The sequence below is a fragment of the Patiria miniata genome, unplaced genomic scaffold, assembly GCF_015706575.1.
Source record: "Patiria miniata isolate m_02_andy unplaced genomic scaffold, ASM1570657v1 HiC_scaffold_20, whole genome shotgun sequence".
In the NCBI taxonomy this organism is placed as follows: Eukaryota; Metazoa; Echinodermata; class Asteroidea; order Valvatida; family Asterinidae; genus Patiria; species Patiria miniata.
The window spans coordinates 37313036-37327948 of NW_024037059.1; the positions used below are offsets into that span (position 1 = coordinate 37313036).

A 14913-nucleotide genomic window follows, 5' to 3' on the forward strand; every position below is an offset into this window, starting at 1 on the left:
CTCCCCTTACAGCCGTCCTGTCCACACCATGGTCAATAAAATTAGTAAACAAAGGTACTTCTAAATCGACGTCACATAAAATTAGATTCATGTGATATTTTTCGCGAATCATTGTTCACTATATGAACCCTTCACACACTTCAAAAAACACCTTCGCGATCCCAAAGTCACGTAGTCAATATACATGAGATTTAAATCAGGTAGGCCTAATTAAAAAAAAAACCTTTCCGTTTTAATTTACCATATCAATATTTGCATGATCGTTTATAGTAACGTTTGATGTACTCATGAATTACCGATATAACCCTGGATGGCTGTAATACACATACAACGTTGTGTTCGATCGATAATCGATTCGCGATCGATCCATATAAATAGTTAACTTTCAGGGCTGGTAATTACCATGACCCTCATTATCCTATTGATTCACTAAACATTGTGTTGCAATCGTTTCAGATCGAACCTATATCAACCTTAACGATTTTTTTTCAGCTAGAACACTCATTTTTTCAGTGATGGCTATATTATTTAAAGGTCTTTCAACCGGCCATGATCGCTAGTCGATACTGTGAACTTGAACGGATCGCCATTTCATCCATATATTATTTCAATTAATACTGAATTGACCACTGTAATATCGTACATTGTTGCTTCCCTTTTTAAGGCTAGATCCATGACGTAACCATAGGGCTTCAGTTCTAGACTTAAAAATAATAACAATTACTAGATCACTGAAACCATAACAGGTAGGCCTATGTGACCCGCCACTATAATGTACATGCATTATACTAAACCTACATTTTGATCACATCCAACTCACAACTGCTTTGAAAAGCCAACCACAGAAACTAATTATATCGTTTATAATGATATACACAAAGTAAGTTCGATTATTATTCATTATTGATCACCATAGATAAAATCGTTAAACCATACTAACCGATAAATCCCCATCGCAACATTTCGCTACGTACTGAACTATTAGCCGTAATTTCATCGAATAACGATTCCCTCGACACAATTTGTTTTATATTAAACAGTCACTAAAACCTTTACGGATATATACCCTATGGCATAATTAACATGGATACATTGATAACCGATAGGCGGACTTTGGGTTATATTATTCGATATGGTATTGAACTTTTTTTTCAAATATAACTCACTATTATATTAATGGACTGAGCACTCTTGATAGTGATTATAGGCCTACCACAGCAAACTATAATCAGTATAGTTCGATTTAAGACAAAGGACGGTCAAAGGCTTTCCTCGGCACTTCATATTGAAAAAAAAATTGACGAACAAGCCACTGACAGTACTTAATACACAACCCATTGTAGAGTATTACCCAACCTAAAAAGTTTACGGTTTAATACTGAGCGAAATGCAATGTTAACGACAGCAAATGTTGCAGATTCATCTCCTTCATTTTGATACATTCATAGGAGTGGTTCCATTTCCTGCAGAAATACATAGATTGGTTTCTTTCTTTGATTGTTGGCAATTCCAAGCGGTCCGGACAGGCGTTTTCCGATGAAATATCCAATAGCAGGTGCAAAATTTAGTTTAAAATTTGATGAAATCTTCCTAGCGAAGAGAATAAAATCCTTTGGATCATTTGACGTTTTCTCAGTTTTTTTACGAAGTTATATCAATTCAGGATCTTTTTCCCATCAAAATGCAAGACGAAAGCAACCTTGTTGAAATTGTTCATAAATTATGTCCTCATGATTTTCACGAGTTTGTTGAAATCCGCAGTTGGTGCATGGTATCAGCGCGGCTTTTGTTGAAGCTTAATATTGTATAATAAGTTATGATACATTGAGCTCTCGTAGTTCCTAAAATAAATATTCTTCATGGATACTGCAGTTACTTTCCTCAGCCCGGTATCGACGGAAAAGCGAATCTAAAGTAGGCTGTCTTGAAGATTGCCCTTAAATTCACAAAGAAATGTAAGATTGCCCTTCAATAATGCTTCCAATAATCCGAAGAAGAAGAAATTAGTATCTTCTCCGAAGACGTCGACACCAACTGTCTTGGATAATTCTGTATAATTCCATGAAGAAAAAAAAAAAGCTCCGGAGAGATGCCAATGATAAAAGATATATCCGAAGAAGAATAAATGTTTATCTTCTTGTTGCCGACGTTCGAGATGAAGCTTTCAAGACGAAGAAGTCGACATCAACTGTCTTGGAGAATGTTTTTTAATTTTATGAAGCAAAAAGTAGTTCCTGTGAGACGCCCTGCTTTAAAAACGCTTCCAATGATAGAAGATACACGAAGAAGAACCTATTACCTTCTTGCTACCGACGTTCAACATGAAGCTTTCAAGACGAGGAAGTCAACACCAACTGTCTTGGAGAATGTTTTTTTTAAAATTCCATGAGGATATAAGTAGTTCCTGTGAGACGCCCTTTAAAAACGCTTCCAATGATTGAAGATAACCGAAGAAGAAGAAACTATTATTTTCTTGTTGCCGACATTCGAGATGAAGCTTTCAAGACGAAGAACTCGACACCAACTGTCTTGGAGAATGATTTTTTAATTCCATGAAGAAATAAATAGTTCCTGTGGGATGCCCTATAAACGCTTCCAAATATCTTCTTGTTGCCGACGTCCAAGAAGAAGCTGTCAAGACGAAGTTGTTTGTTCACATCACCATCGCAACAGAAAGAAAAGTACATTAAAAACCCATCCCACTTTAATGCGCCCATCAAAAAAACCCTGAAGTCTAACTGTTTATCGACTTATAAATATTTTCACCAAATGTTAAACTTCCTCTTAGATTCATTAATAACATAAAGTCTACGAGCAGATAAATTTTAATTTATTTATTATTTAATGGTTTGTTTAATAATTCATAATTTCAAGGTTATATTCCCTACCCAGCTAAGCCCTTAATTCTCTATGCTGCGCTTGGCGCTACTAGCAAGCTGGATATTGCAACAGCTGCCTGCATTAAGACACTTACTCACAGAAGGAAACATCACGACACCTGTCACTCATGCTCACATTACACTCATTGCAGCTCATAACTGAATAATTAGAGATATGTAATAGTAAAGTTACATATCTCACATTTCACACGCCAAGACGGAAACAACGTAACGACGACGTATGTACCGATACGTTCCGAGGTAGGCCTACCGGCGCTGTTATTCCGATAAAGTTTCCGTCTTAGGTTCACACTTTCATTATATTTTTATTTCGTCAAACTAAGGACTTATTGCTCGCTGGGGCCTTTTTCACACACCCTTACACGACAACCACCATTTACGCTCACAGTCACATCACCCCAATGATCAACGCCATGCCCCTACACGGCCACCCACACGAGGACAACCAACACACCTATTTTTTACAATCATCCTTTTTCACATACGGCGCATTTGCCGCGCTGCGCTAAGCTTTTTTTTGCGTGCTGCACGCATTTTGCCTTATTCCCATCCCCGGCCCCCAACCCTACATCAGTGTGTTTTCATGTAGTATTAAACTTATTGGCTTAAGAAAATATTTTAATCCAGTAAGCAATTATTTAAATTACATTATTATTTTTTACATTTTTTGTGCCTTTCCCCGTTCATTACAGAGAAAAAAAATACTAAAACGCAAAAGCCAACATCATCCATATCAATGTCAAATGTTTCTTAAAAAGATTATCCATCTATCACTTGCTTATAATTAGTCAATTACACAACTCCTCTGTCATATCCCTGAAGAAAGACAGATCACTGACAATAAGCATGTCTTCAAAATAGACATTCTGAGGATGTACTGATTGCAGAATTGTTGAATCTCCAGTTGCTTGCATTCAAGGCGAAGAAGAGCTGCTAATGATGAAGAACTGGTTAGTAGAGAGAAAGAGTAAGAACTTCAAAATCAATTTAATGTTCCTGAATCGTTCCTTCGTTTGTTGATGAAACAGTGAACAGTGCAACCGCATCGACGTAAAATTGTTTGATGTGGTCGTTTGATGTAGATTTTCCAGATTCTTGATACGTTTCGAGCTGTACTTCACTTCTTGAAGTCTGGACATTTTTTATGAAGTATGAGTTGTGAATCCTGGTTTTGACGACATCGGTTTAGATTCGCGATGAGACGGCGACCAAAAACCAAGCGATGTTGAAGTTATCTTGCTTTTCACATAACTTTGGTAGAAACTAGTATACATTTCATTTCTTGGCAGACCAATTGGCATGCGAGTTTGAAGCAGAAATGTCTGAGTGCTGCAATGCATCGTTACCCCGAGAAAAATTTCTCCTCAAGACATCTTCAACTTCTTGAAGTAATTTCTCATCATATCTGAAGAAGAGTGTGGCGATAAGATAATTAATCACATCCTTTTAGCGATATCATTCTCCTTGCATAATGCGATCCAAATTGATGAAGAAACTTCATGTAGGGCCGAATGATGTTTTTCCGTGATGAAGACAGAAGAACCCTTTTCTCTTTCAAGTTGTTGGGCGAAATGTCTATCGAAGCAATAACAGAAATTACGAAGAAGAAAATTACTCTCGACGGACTCCTTTGGCTCAACTGGTCTCTGAAGTGACAAAATTTCATTATAACATCAGAAGCAAAAGTCGCTTCCTAGACAGTCACAACAATGGATTATAACCTACAGCGACACAACATCCCCGCCCACCAAATATTACGCTGCAAGGTTATTAATTTAATTGTAACAACAGGTGTATATATTTATTTATAATCTTTATGTCTTTTTAGATTTGGATTAATAAATTTGTTTGGTATAAACTTAAGTGTTAATATTATTAACACAATACTTTATCCCCAGTACCCCCCCCCCCCGCCCTAGCGTGGCTGCTGCGCGAGGCTGTGTGCTCGTTATAGCTTGCAAAGCAGTTGAGTATGCGTGCACGTTTGCTCACTCGCTCTCACTACCCACCACTTACACGTTTCACCTCTCACCATTCACCAACCTATGATTACACATCACATTGGCTCAATATTCGATGCTCACACTTAACGGACACGAATCGAACCGATATCTGTTACCGCTACCGTATGCACCAAAGCCGAGGTGCCGACTCCGATGTTTCCGACTCCGAAACGGCGAGTATCGACACGACTAAAACCTATCATTTGTCATTCATTCACAGGTCCCTTTGACTCACTCAGAACTCACAATTGCAACCTCGTAACTCGGCCGCTCACTAACATTCACGCGCTTGCCATATAGTTGCGGCTTAAATCGCTGCGTTCTGCAGTGCCGCAATGCGCATTAATTCCCTTTAAATACCCCTCCCCCGTTTGATTTTTTTAAATTTAATCTAAATAATCCAAATCTTGTAATTCTGTTAAATTTAACAGCATTAATGGCTACGTTTATAAAATGCGTATTAAGTATGACCTATTTTATTATCATGTTTTTATTTGGTAACACCATATTCATTTAATATATATGTCAGTAATCAAATTCCAGTAGGTCTGGATGAGGTTATTTTCCTATTTATAAGACAGCTATTAATCCTCCATATAAGAAAACAATATATATATATATATATATATATATATATATGCATGAAAACAAAACTCCCAGGTTCCATGGCAAACACAAAGTCATCTTTTGGACAAAATCAGCTGCTTGTGTTGTTTATCACTTTACATTCAAGATGAAGAAGATGTCAATGGTCCCAACTACACTGATTTTTTATGCTTAAGTTTATTTTAAAAGGTTTAACTTTATTTAATTGTAACTTGTAGTTGATGGAAGTTCCAATGTAAGGAATGCACTTGAACAATGGGCATTGTGTTTGAATTAGGCTATGTAAGAATGCCTCACCGCAAACCTACCAGTGTAATGGAATGTGAGTGCACGTAGCTCTCTGGTGTTCTTTTATTTGTGTTAAGCCAGATCTATCCGAATATTTTCCTTTGTGTTAATAGTATAGTATATAAGGTTTAGAATGCCAAATCTCGGGAGAGTGCCACATTGACACAGTGGGGAGTGGTGGTCTGCAATCGTCACTGAAGTAACGGCGGAGACGACCGGACGCTGCTTTGAAGGAAGGCCAAGTTCTACCCCAAGCAAGCTACCTGAACAAGGCTACCGGATCGTCAAACCACACCACCACACCCACTCGTATCGTGTCAATAAAATATCCGTATTAATTCCTCAAATCGCCCAAAACCAGAGGCTTTTAAGTTCGGCACTCTCAAGCCTTCTGTAAGTAAAAGGATTTAGTAATTTTGCTTCATTGCATGGCTTTTGCATGGCATGCCTTTATTTTGCTTGGCTTTGCATTTGATTTGCTTGCTTTCTATTGTTGAGTTTGAATCATCAAATTGTATTTTGTTAACTTGAGCTGGAGCTTACACAATTTCAGTTTGCTAAAATGCATGCATTCTGTTCTTTTTAATTTCTGTCACGCAGGGTTTTCAGGCTTGGGCTCAGCTCACATTTGAGGAAAGCAAATCCATCCAACTTAATTCTCGTTATTTTTGTATAAATTAATTTAAGTTTTGTAGTCTCATTGCTTTTAATTTTTAATTTGTTTTCAGTTGGCAATTTGCCAACACCCATTCATTCCAGTTTCAAGTTTATCTCTCACAACCATGTAATCTAAGGCTAACTTTATGTTTGGGTTAATTTTGTTCAGTTGACAGTTTAAAGAATTAAAAGTTAATTCTTTTTTTTTTGTTATCTGAAATCTGGCGTCAAGATTCAATTTGTTAGTACTGTCTGAGTTGTGTTAAATCTATTTCTGACCACCGTCATTTAAAAGTCACGATTCCATCTGTGACAACTGGGGGCTTGTCCGGGAAAATTTTCAAATCCCTCCCATTTCAAAAGGGACAGACGGTTGAGTCGAAATAGGACATGGCTTTGATTGTGATAACAAATTTGATATTTTGTGCTCGTAATACTGTGTAGGATTACTATACTAGATATTATAGTTATTGTACTCGTTGTTTCAGTTCTCAGTTGTACATGTACCTAGAAAAAGGCAACATGGAATTTCAGAAATTCCTAGAAATGGGTAGAGAGTTACACTTAGAAGATAAGGAACTCATAGAATTTGCCAGAGCTAGGCAGGCAGAAGCTAAAGAAGAAAGACAACAGCTTAGAGCAGAAAAACAGGAAGAACGAGAACATGAGAAAGACATGAAATCCCTAGAATTAAGTATAGCACAGGAGCAATCTAAGCTAGGCTCATCAAGTGACACTTTCCTAGAAGCCAGTATGAAAATTCAGGCTAAGAGTCGAATCCCAAAGATGCAGGCTTTTAATGAAAAAGTAGATGATATGGACTCGTACTTAGGTAGATTCGAGAGATACGCCACAAGTATGAAATGGCCACATGACGAATGGGCGTTGCCCCTAAGTATTCTCTTAACAGGTAAAGCAACCGAGGTGTACACACGCCTACCTGATGATCTAGCCAGTAATTACGAGGAATTGAAACTAGCATTGTTACATAGATTCGAACTCACAGAAGATGGTTTCAGAACCAAGTTTAGACAGTGTAGACCAGAGACAAATGAAAACTACACACAGTTCGCTGAACGCATAAAACGATATTTGTTGAGATGGATTGAGTTAAGTAGTACGGATAGGACATTTGATGGACTTGTTGATCTTACCATGAGAGAGCAGATAATTAATGGCTGTAGTAGGGAATTGAGATTGTTCTTGAAGGAACGAAAACCTGGTTCATTGTCCGAGATGACAAAGATAGCCGATAGGTATCAAGAGGCCCATAAGCCTACAACGTCTAGGTTTGAAGATAGACAGGTTAGGAAAGACGGCCAAAGAAAGCCATTTGACAGAGGTGCAAAAGGAAATGAAAGTGAACGTTCAGTTAGTGAACATAGGTCCCGTGATGATAGGACATGTTTCAAGTGTGGTAAGAAAGGGCATATAGCTATGTACTGTAGGGTCAAAGCTAAAAGTCAGCCACAGGCAAGTAAAACCGCAGGTTTGAAAGAAGTGAATTCCGAGACACCTCAGAGAAAAGCTGAAGTTATGAATTCGGCAAATGGTAGTCAACAGCAGACACTAGCTGCTTGTGTAGAGTTGAATTCGATTAGATATGAGTATGTAAGACCTCCAGGCACTTATGTAAGATTAGAAACAGGAGATGAACTCCCAGTTGTCAATGCTGTAAGTAGACCAGCATATGATGAAAACATGCCTGTAAAACAGGGTAGGATTGGAAATCGCATAGTCACAGTGCTAAGAGACAGTGGTTGTAGCACAGTAGTTGTAAAACGCACTTTGGTAAATGAAGAGCAGTACACAGGTAGAGTACAAAGATGTGTTTTGTTAGATGGAACAGTACGAGATGTAAAAGTAGCCAGGGTATGTATTGACACTCCGTATTTTGTAGGAGAGGTTGAGGCTGTAGTCATGGAAAATCCTCTGTATGGTATCATAGTAGGCAATGTAGAAGGAGTAAGGAGTCCCGACGATCCAAATGATGATTGGTCTCCAGACATAGATGAGACAGTAAATGCATCGGTACCACAGATAAATGCAGTAGAGACTCGTGCCTCTAAGGCAAAGCAGGCAAAACCAATAACGCCACTGAAAGTGAATGAGATACCTGAGATATCCAAGTCTAGAGAGGACTTAATTAAGGCCCAACAGGAGGACAAAAGTTTGTCTAGGTTATTTGAGTTGGCTACTAAAGGTGAAAGATCAGTGAATGGTAGAGGTGCAGAGACAGGTTACTGTGTCAGAAACAATCTCCTATATAGGGAATACCAGTCTCCACAAGTGCAGTATGGCAAGGTTATTAAACAGCTTGTAGTACCTAAGTCATATCGGGAAAAAGTAATGAAATTAGCACATGATTCACCACTAGCTGGACATCTTAAAGTCAAGAAAACCACTGACAGAATTATGGCTAACTTTTTCTGGCCCGCATTACAAGCAGATGTACGTAGGTATTGCCAGTCATGTGACATTTGTCAGAGAACCGTGAGTAAAGGAAGAGTGACCAAAGTTCCTTTAGGGGAAATGCCACTTATCGACACTCCTTTCAAAAGAGTAGCTGTAGATATAGTAGGTCCCATACAACCAATCACAGAACGAGGAAACAGATATATCTTAACGTTGGTAGATTATGCCACTCGTTACCCAGAAGCTATCGCACTCCGTAGTATAGAGACAGAACGAGTAGCAGAAGCACTGTTAGAGATATTTTGTAGAGTTGGCATTCCAGATGAGATATTGACCGATAGAGGTTCACAGTTTACCTCTGGTGTAATGAAAGAAGTAGGAAGGTTGTTGTCAATCAAGCAATTAGTTACCTCTCCCTATCATCCAATATGTAACGGGCTAGTAGAACGATTCAATGGTACACTCAAAACTATGCTCAAACGAATGTGTTCAGAAAAACCAAATGATTGGGATCGATACTTACCTGCAGTACTATTTGCATACAGAGAAGCACCACAGGAAAGTCTGGGCTTTTCGCCCTTTGAATTACTGTATGGCAGAACAGTCAAGGGTCCATTAACGATCTTGAAAGAATTATGGTCTGGAGAAGTTGAAGATGAAGAAGTGAAAACCACATATGAGTATGTAGTCGATCTTAAAGAAAGATTAGAAGCGACATGTAGAGTTGCTCAAGAAGAACTAAGTCGTTCTGCAAAACGGTACAAAAAGTACTATGACACAAAATCAAAAGATAGGAAGTTCAGAGTTGGTGACAAAGTACTGATATTGCGTCCCACAAGTAACAGTAAATTACTCATGCAATGGCAAGGACCATTTGAAGTGACAGCATGTGTAAGAAAGAATGACTATCTTGTACAGGTAAAGGGAAAAGAAAAGATCTATCATGCAAACTTGCTCAAAAAGTATGTAGATAGGCAAGAAGCAAACAGTGTCAATACTGGTGACAAACAAGATGATTGTGATGCAAAACATGTAGGTGCAAACATCGTTATTGAAGATGACGATCAAGAAGATTGCATTCAGATGAATATGCCTCATTTGAAACAGCTAGAAACATGCGAGGATGTTCAAGTTGATGACAAGCTTATGCTGAAACAAAAACAAGATGTTGAGAAACTTGTTCATCAGTTCTCAGATATCATGACAGATATGCCAGGTCGCACACATTTGATAGAACACAGTGTAAACCTAACCACACGTTCACCAATTGTGTCGAAAGCATTTCCAGTACCACCTGCTGTGAGAAAAACAATATCTGGTGAAGTTGAGAAAATGCTCGAATTAGGAGTAATCGAGAAATCAGAATCAGCTTACGCCTCACCAGTAGTATTGGTTCGTAAACCTGATGGTAGTGATAGATTCTGTATAGATTTTCGCCAGTTGAATGATGTAACTGTATTTAACCCAGAACCAATCCCAAATACTGAAGATCTCATATCAAGGGTAGCAAATGCAAAGTACTTCTCAAAACTAGATTTGACAAAAGGCTACTGGCAAATACCAATGGCACCACAAGATAAGGACAAAACTGCCTTTGTGACATCAGATGGACATTATCAGTTCAATGTTATGCCTTTTGGTATGGTAAATGCACCAGCAGTATTTTCCAAACTCATGAGGGAAGTATTAGTAGGAGTTCCGAATGTAATCAATTACATAGATGATATACTAGTGTACACAGAAACATGGGAAGATCACATGGTAACATTGGAAGAGGTTTTGCAAAGATTGAGAAATGCAGGACTTACAGCTAGACCAACAAAGTGTTGTATAGGATTCAAAAGCTTGAAATTCCTAGGACATACGATAGGTGAGGGAATTGTGAAACCACACCAAGACAAAGTAGACCAGGTTCTAAAAGCCGAAAGACCGAGGACCAAAAAGCAGGTCAGGTCATTTCTAGGATTAGTGGGATTCTACCGTAAATTTATCCCAAACTTCTCGGCTATTGCAGCTCCACTATCTGATTTGACAAAGAAGGGAAATCCCAACAAGGTCAATTGGAGTGATGCACAAGATGTAGCATTTGAAACACTGAAAAGACGAGTAGCGTCTGCTCCAATCCTACATCTACCAAACTTTGACAAACAGTTTATTCTCCAAACTGACGCCTCAGACATTGGCATAGGAGCGGTGTTAATGCAAGAGGAAGATGGTGTGAAATTCCCAATATCATATGTTAGTAGGAAACTCCTGCCAAGAGAAGCAAAGTATTCAGTAATAGAGAGGGAATGTTTAGCACTCGTATGGGCTATCAAGAAATTTCATTTCTTTCTGTATGGCAAAGAGTTCATTTTGGAAACGGATCATAGGCCACTCAGCTACTTGGCAAGAACGAAAATGACAAATAGTAGAATCATGAGATGGGCCTTAAGTTTGCAACCGTACAGATATAGGATAATAGCAATCAAAGGAAAAGATAACGTGGGAGCCGATTTCTTAAGTCGATGCCCTGAGATTGGAGATTAAGGAAGTGTGACAATTTAATATTTGAAGTTGGTACAATTGAGGTACAGATTGTTAGCACAATCTTGAAGTAGGGAGTAATGTCAATGGTCCCAACTACACTGATTTTTTATGCTTAAGTTTATTTTAAAAGGTTTAACTTTATTTAATTGTAACTTGTAGTTGATGGAAGTTCCAATGTAAGGAATGCACTTGAACAATGGGCATTGTGTTTGAATTAGGCTATGTAAGAATGCCTCACCGCAAACCTACCAGTGTAATGGAATGTGAGTGCACGTAGCTCTCTGGTGTTCTTTTATTTGTGTTAAGCCAGATCTATCCGAATATTTTCCTTTGTGTTAATAGTATAGTATATAAGGTTTAGAATGCCAAATCTCGGGAGAGTGCCACATTGACACAGTGGGGAGTGGTGGTCTGCAATCGTCACTGAAGTAACGGCGGAGACGACCGGACGCTGCTTTGAAGGAAGGCCAAGTTCTACCCCAAGCAAGCTACCTGAACAAGGCTACCGGATCGTCAAACCACACCACCACACCCACTCGTATCGTGTCAATAAAATATCCGTATTAATTCCTCAAATCGCCCAAAACCAGAGGCTTTTAAGTTCGGCACTCTCAAGCCTTCTGTAAGTAAAAGGATTTAGTAATTTTGCTTCATTGCATGGCTTTTGCATGGCATGCCTTTATTTTGCTTGGCTTTGCATTTGATTTGCTTGCTTTCTATTGTTGAGTTTGAATCATCAAATTGTATTTTGTTAACTTGAGCTGGAGCTTACACAATTTCAGTTTGCTAAAATGCATGCATTCTGTTCTTTTTAATTTCTGTCACGCAGGGTTTTCAGGCTTGGGCTCAGCTCACATTTGAGGAAAGCAAATCCATCCAACTTAATTCTCGTTATTTTTGTATAAATTAATTTAAGTTTTGTAGTCTCATTGCTTTTAATTTTTAATTTGTTTTCAGTTGGCAATTTGCCAACACCCATTCATTCCAGTTTCAAGTTTATCTCTCACAACCATGTAATCTAAGGCTAACTTTATGTTTGGGTTAATTTTGTTCAGTTGACAGTTTAAAGAATTAAAAGTTAATTCTTTTTTTTTTGTTATCTGAAATCTGGCGTCAAGATTCAATTTGTTAGTACTGTCTGAGTTGTGTTAAATCTATTTCTGACCACCGTCATTTAAAAGTCACGATTCCATCTGTGACAGAAGACTAAGTCGAAATTACCAGGAGGTTTCAGTTCATTGATGTAAAAATGTTTAACTCTCGGCTCACCCTCTGAGGGCTTGAGTTGATTTTCTTTTTGACGAATCGCGAAGCGGAAAGAATATTTATCAGAAGGAGATGAAAACTTATAATGAAGACCTTTTTTGTTCCTGAAGATAGTCGATGAGTAAGATTCCGAGTCATAGCATTTTCTTTTTGTCCGGAAGAATATGACGAAGACTTGCGGCGAATTTCAAGATTTCTTGCAAGTAAAGTTTTGTGTTTCATAAGATGAAGAAGCATTGTCTTGAAGGAGACAGCAGGCATTTTCGCTTCTCAAAAACATTATATTTTCTGGCGTTTTCCGGTGATACTTCTTTTGATGAAGAGGATAAACTTGAAGGAGATTCACCATCGACATCGATATCGGCATCAATTCCAAGTTATTCGACTCTTGTTTTTTGGGGTTTTTTTTGTAGCAGTATGCTGTCCCCTTAGCTTCTTGTATGATAGACGTGAAGAGCCATTCACATGTTGCTCTTTGATGTCCAAGTGGAGCATCTGTCAATATTCAGTATGCCAGCAAAAAAATAGGCGTCCCCCCCCCCTCCCACATAACTTGACCCACTTCAATTCAACAACATGTGCGACAGTGTATTCACGTGCCGGCTTACAAGAATGGAATGACCCTAAAGGTTAAAAATTTGCATACTGCGGCCCAGGGCCAGGTCTACATAGTACATTGTTCGAACCTCAAATCCATTGTTGTTAAAGAATTCACAAATGTTAATTTGTGCCATAGCCAACTATACCACTCTTTCAGACATTACCCACAGAGGAAAATCAATACATAAATCTTACACTTTGCTCAGGAAAAATAGGCTTTCATAGCTCACAGACTCCGGGGACATACATTTTACAATATACAAGGGTCAGATTCGTTAGTTAATATTTCAACCGCTAAAACCATCCTCGCTAGCCATGGTAGTCCTATACCTATTTTTGTACGTCGTAAGACTACCTGGCAAACTGAGGCCACTATTTTGACGCCCGTCGAGTAATAAGATTGTCTTCGTAGACACGGTGACGTTTCCTTATGAATATTCATGATTCTTGACTAACATGGTGAGCTTGATGAATCTGACATAAAGTTATCATATTAGACTGATTGATTTAATCAGTCTTAAAACATTTTCAATGTCATCAACATTTTAAGACAGTTTGAGAAGATATACATTTCTATTGTTTTTTTTTCATTAATAATGTACCACTTTCCCCTATACTCATTACAACAACCAAAAATATTCAAATAACCAAAAAACCACATCAATGTCAAATACTTCCCCAGAGGAACAAATATTGCTTGATGAGCATTTACATAACTCCTCTGTTATATCACTGAAAACAAATCATCGACAATAAACTTTTTGTTTTTCGTAATAGATATTCTGAAGGTTTATTGATTGCAGGATTGCTGAAACTCTTGCTGAAGAAGAGCTGTTTGTGACGAAGAACTCCTTGGCAGAAAGAAAGATAAATAACTTTTTGTTGAATCATGACTGTATTTGTTGATGAAATCATGAGCAGTGCCACCGCATCGACGTAAAACAATGATAATTGTGCGGTCCTTTGATGTAGATTTTCCAGATTCTTGGTAAGTTTTGAGCTGTTCTTCACTTCTTGAAGTCTGGACCTTTTTAATAACGTCTGAGTTGTGACTTTTGGAAGATGATGGTTTAGGATTCGCCCTGTGAATGGGCTTATAACCACAGCAATGTTAAAGATCTGTTGCCTTGTACATGTAAAGAACTCCGAAAAAATACAAACAGACTTAACAGTTTTTGTAGACCATCTCCTACTCGACTTTGAAGGAGAAATGCTTCAATGCAACCTTATACCGCGAGAAACTTTTCCTCAAGACAAGACCGTGTGAATTTCTTGAAGTACTTTCTCATCATGTCTGAAGAAGAGTGTGGTAATTGAAGAATTTATCACATCCCTCTAGAGATATCATCCTCCTTGCTGATAAAATGCGATCCAAATTGTTGACGAGAATTTACGTTTTTTCACGATGAAGACAGAGGAATTAGCTTCTCTCCATTTGCTGGATGTAACTATATCGAAGCCGTACGTTGCAATAATTATGAAGGGAAAAACACTTGATGTACTCCTTCGGGTCAACTGGTATTTCAGACAATAACTTTTCATTGTCACATCAGAGGGGAAAAATCGTTTTCTCAGAAACTTCTTCCGTAAAAGATTCACTGGATAATCACATCAATCGATTAAATCGAGAGCGACACATCTAAGTAACA

General features: G+C 38.2%; 1 protein-coding gene across 2 annotated transcripts; it reads left to right on the forward strand.

Annotated features, from left to right (window-relative positions):
* Positions 1-5664: 5664 nt before the first annotated feature.
* LOC119728962 lies at positions 5665-12504 on the forward strand. Of its 2 annotated transcripts, none has more exons than XR_005271168.1 (2): positions 5665-12020; positions 12228-12504. XR_005271168.1 is itself a non-coding variant. In XM_038201425.1 (2 exons), the coding sequence occupies exon 2, from the start codon at positions 6956-6958 to the stop codon at positions 11396-11398; it is 4443 nt and encodes a 1480-aa protein (XP_038057353.1). In that variant the 5' UTR covers positions 5665-6190; positions 6398-6955; the 3' UTR covers positions 11399-12504. The 2 variants fall into 2 exon arrangements, 1 of the variants encoding a protein (XP_038057353.1); XM_038201425.1 differs by having other exon boundaries at positions 5665-6190; positions 6398-12504.
* The last annotated feature ends 2409 nt before the right edge of the window (positions 12505-14913 follow it).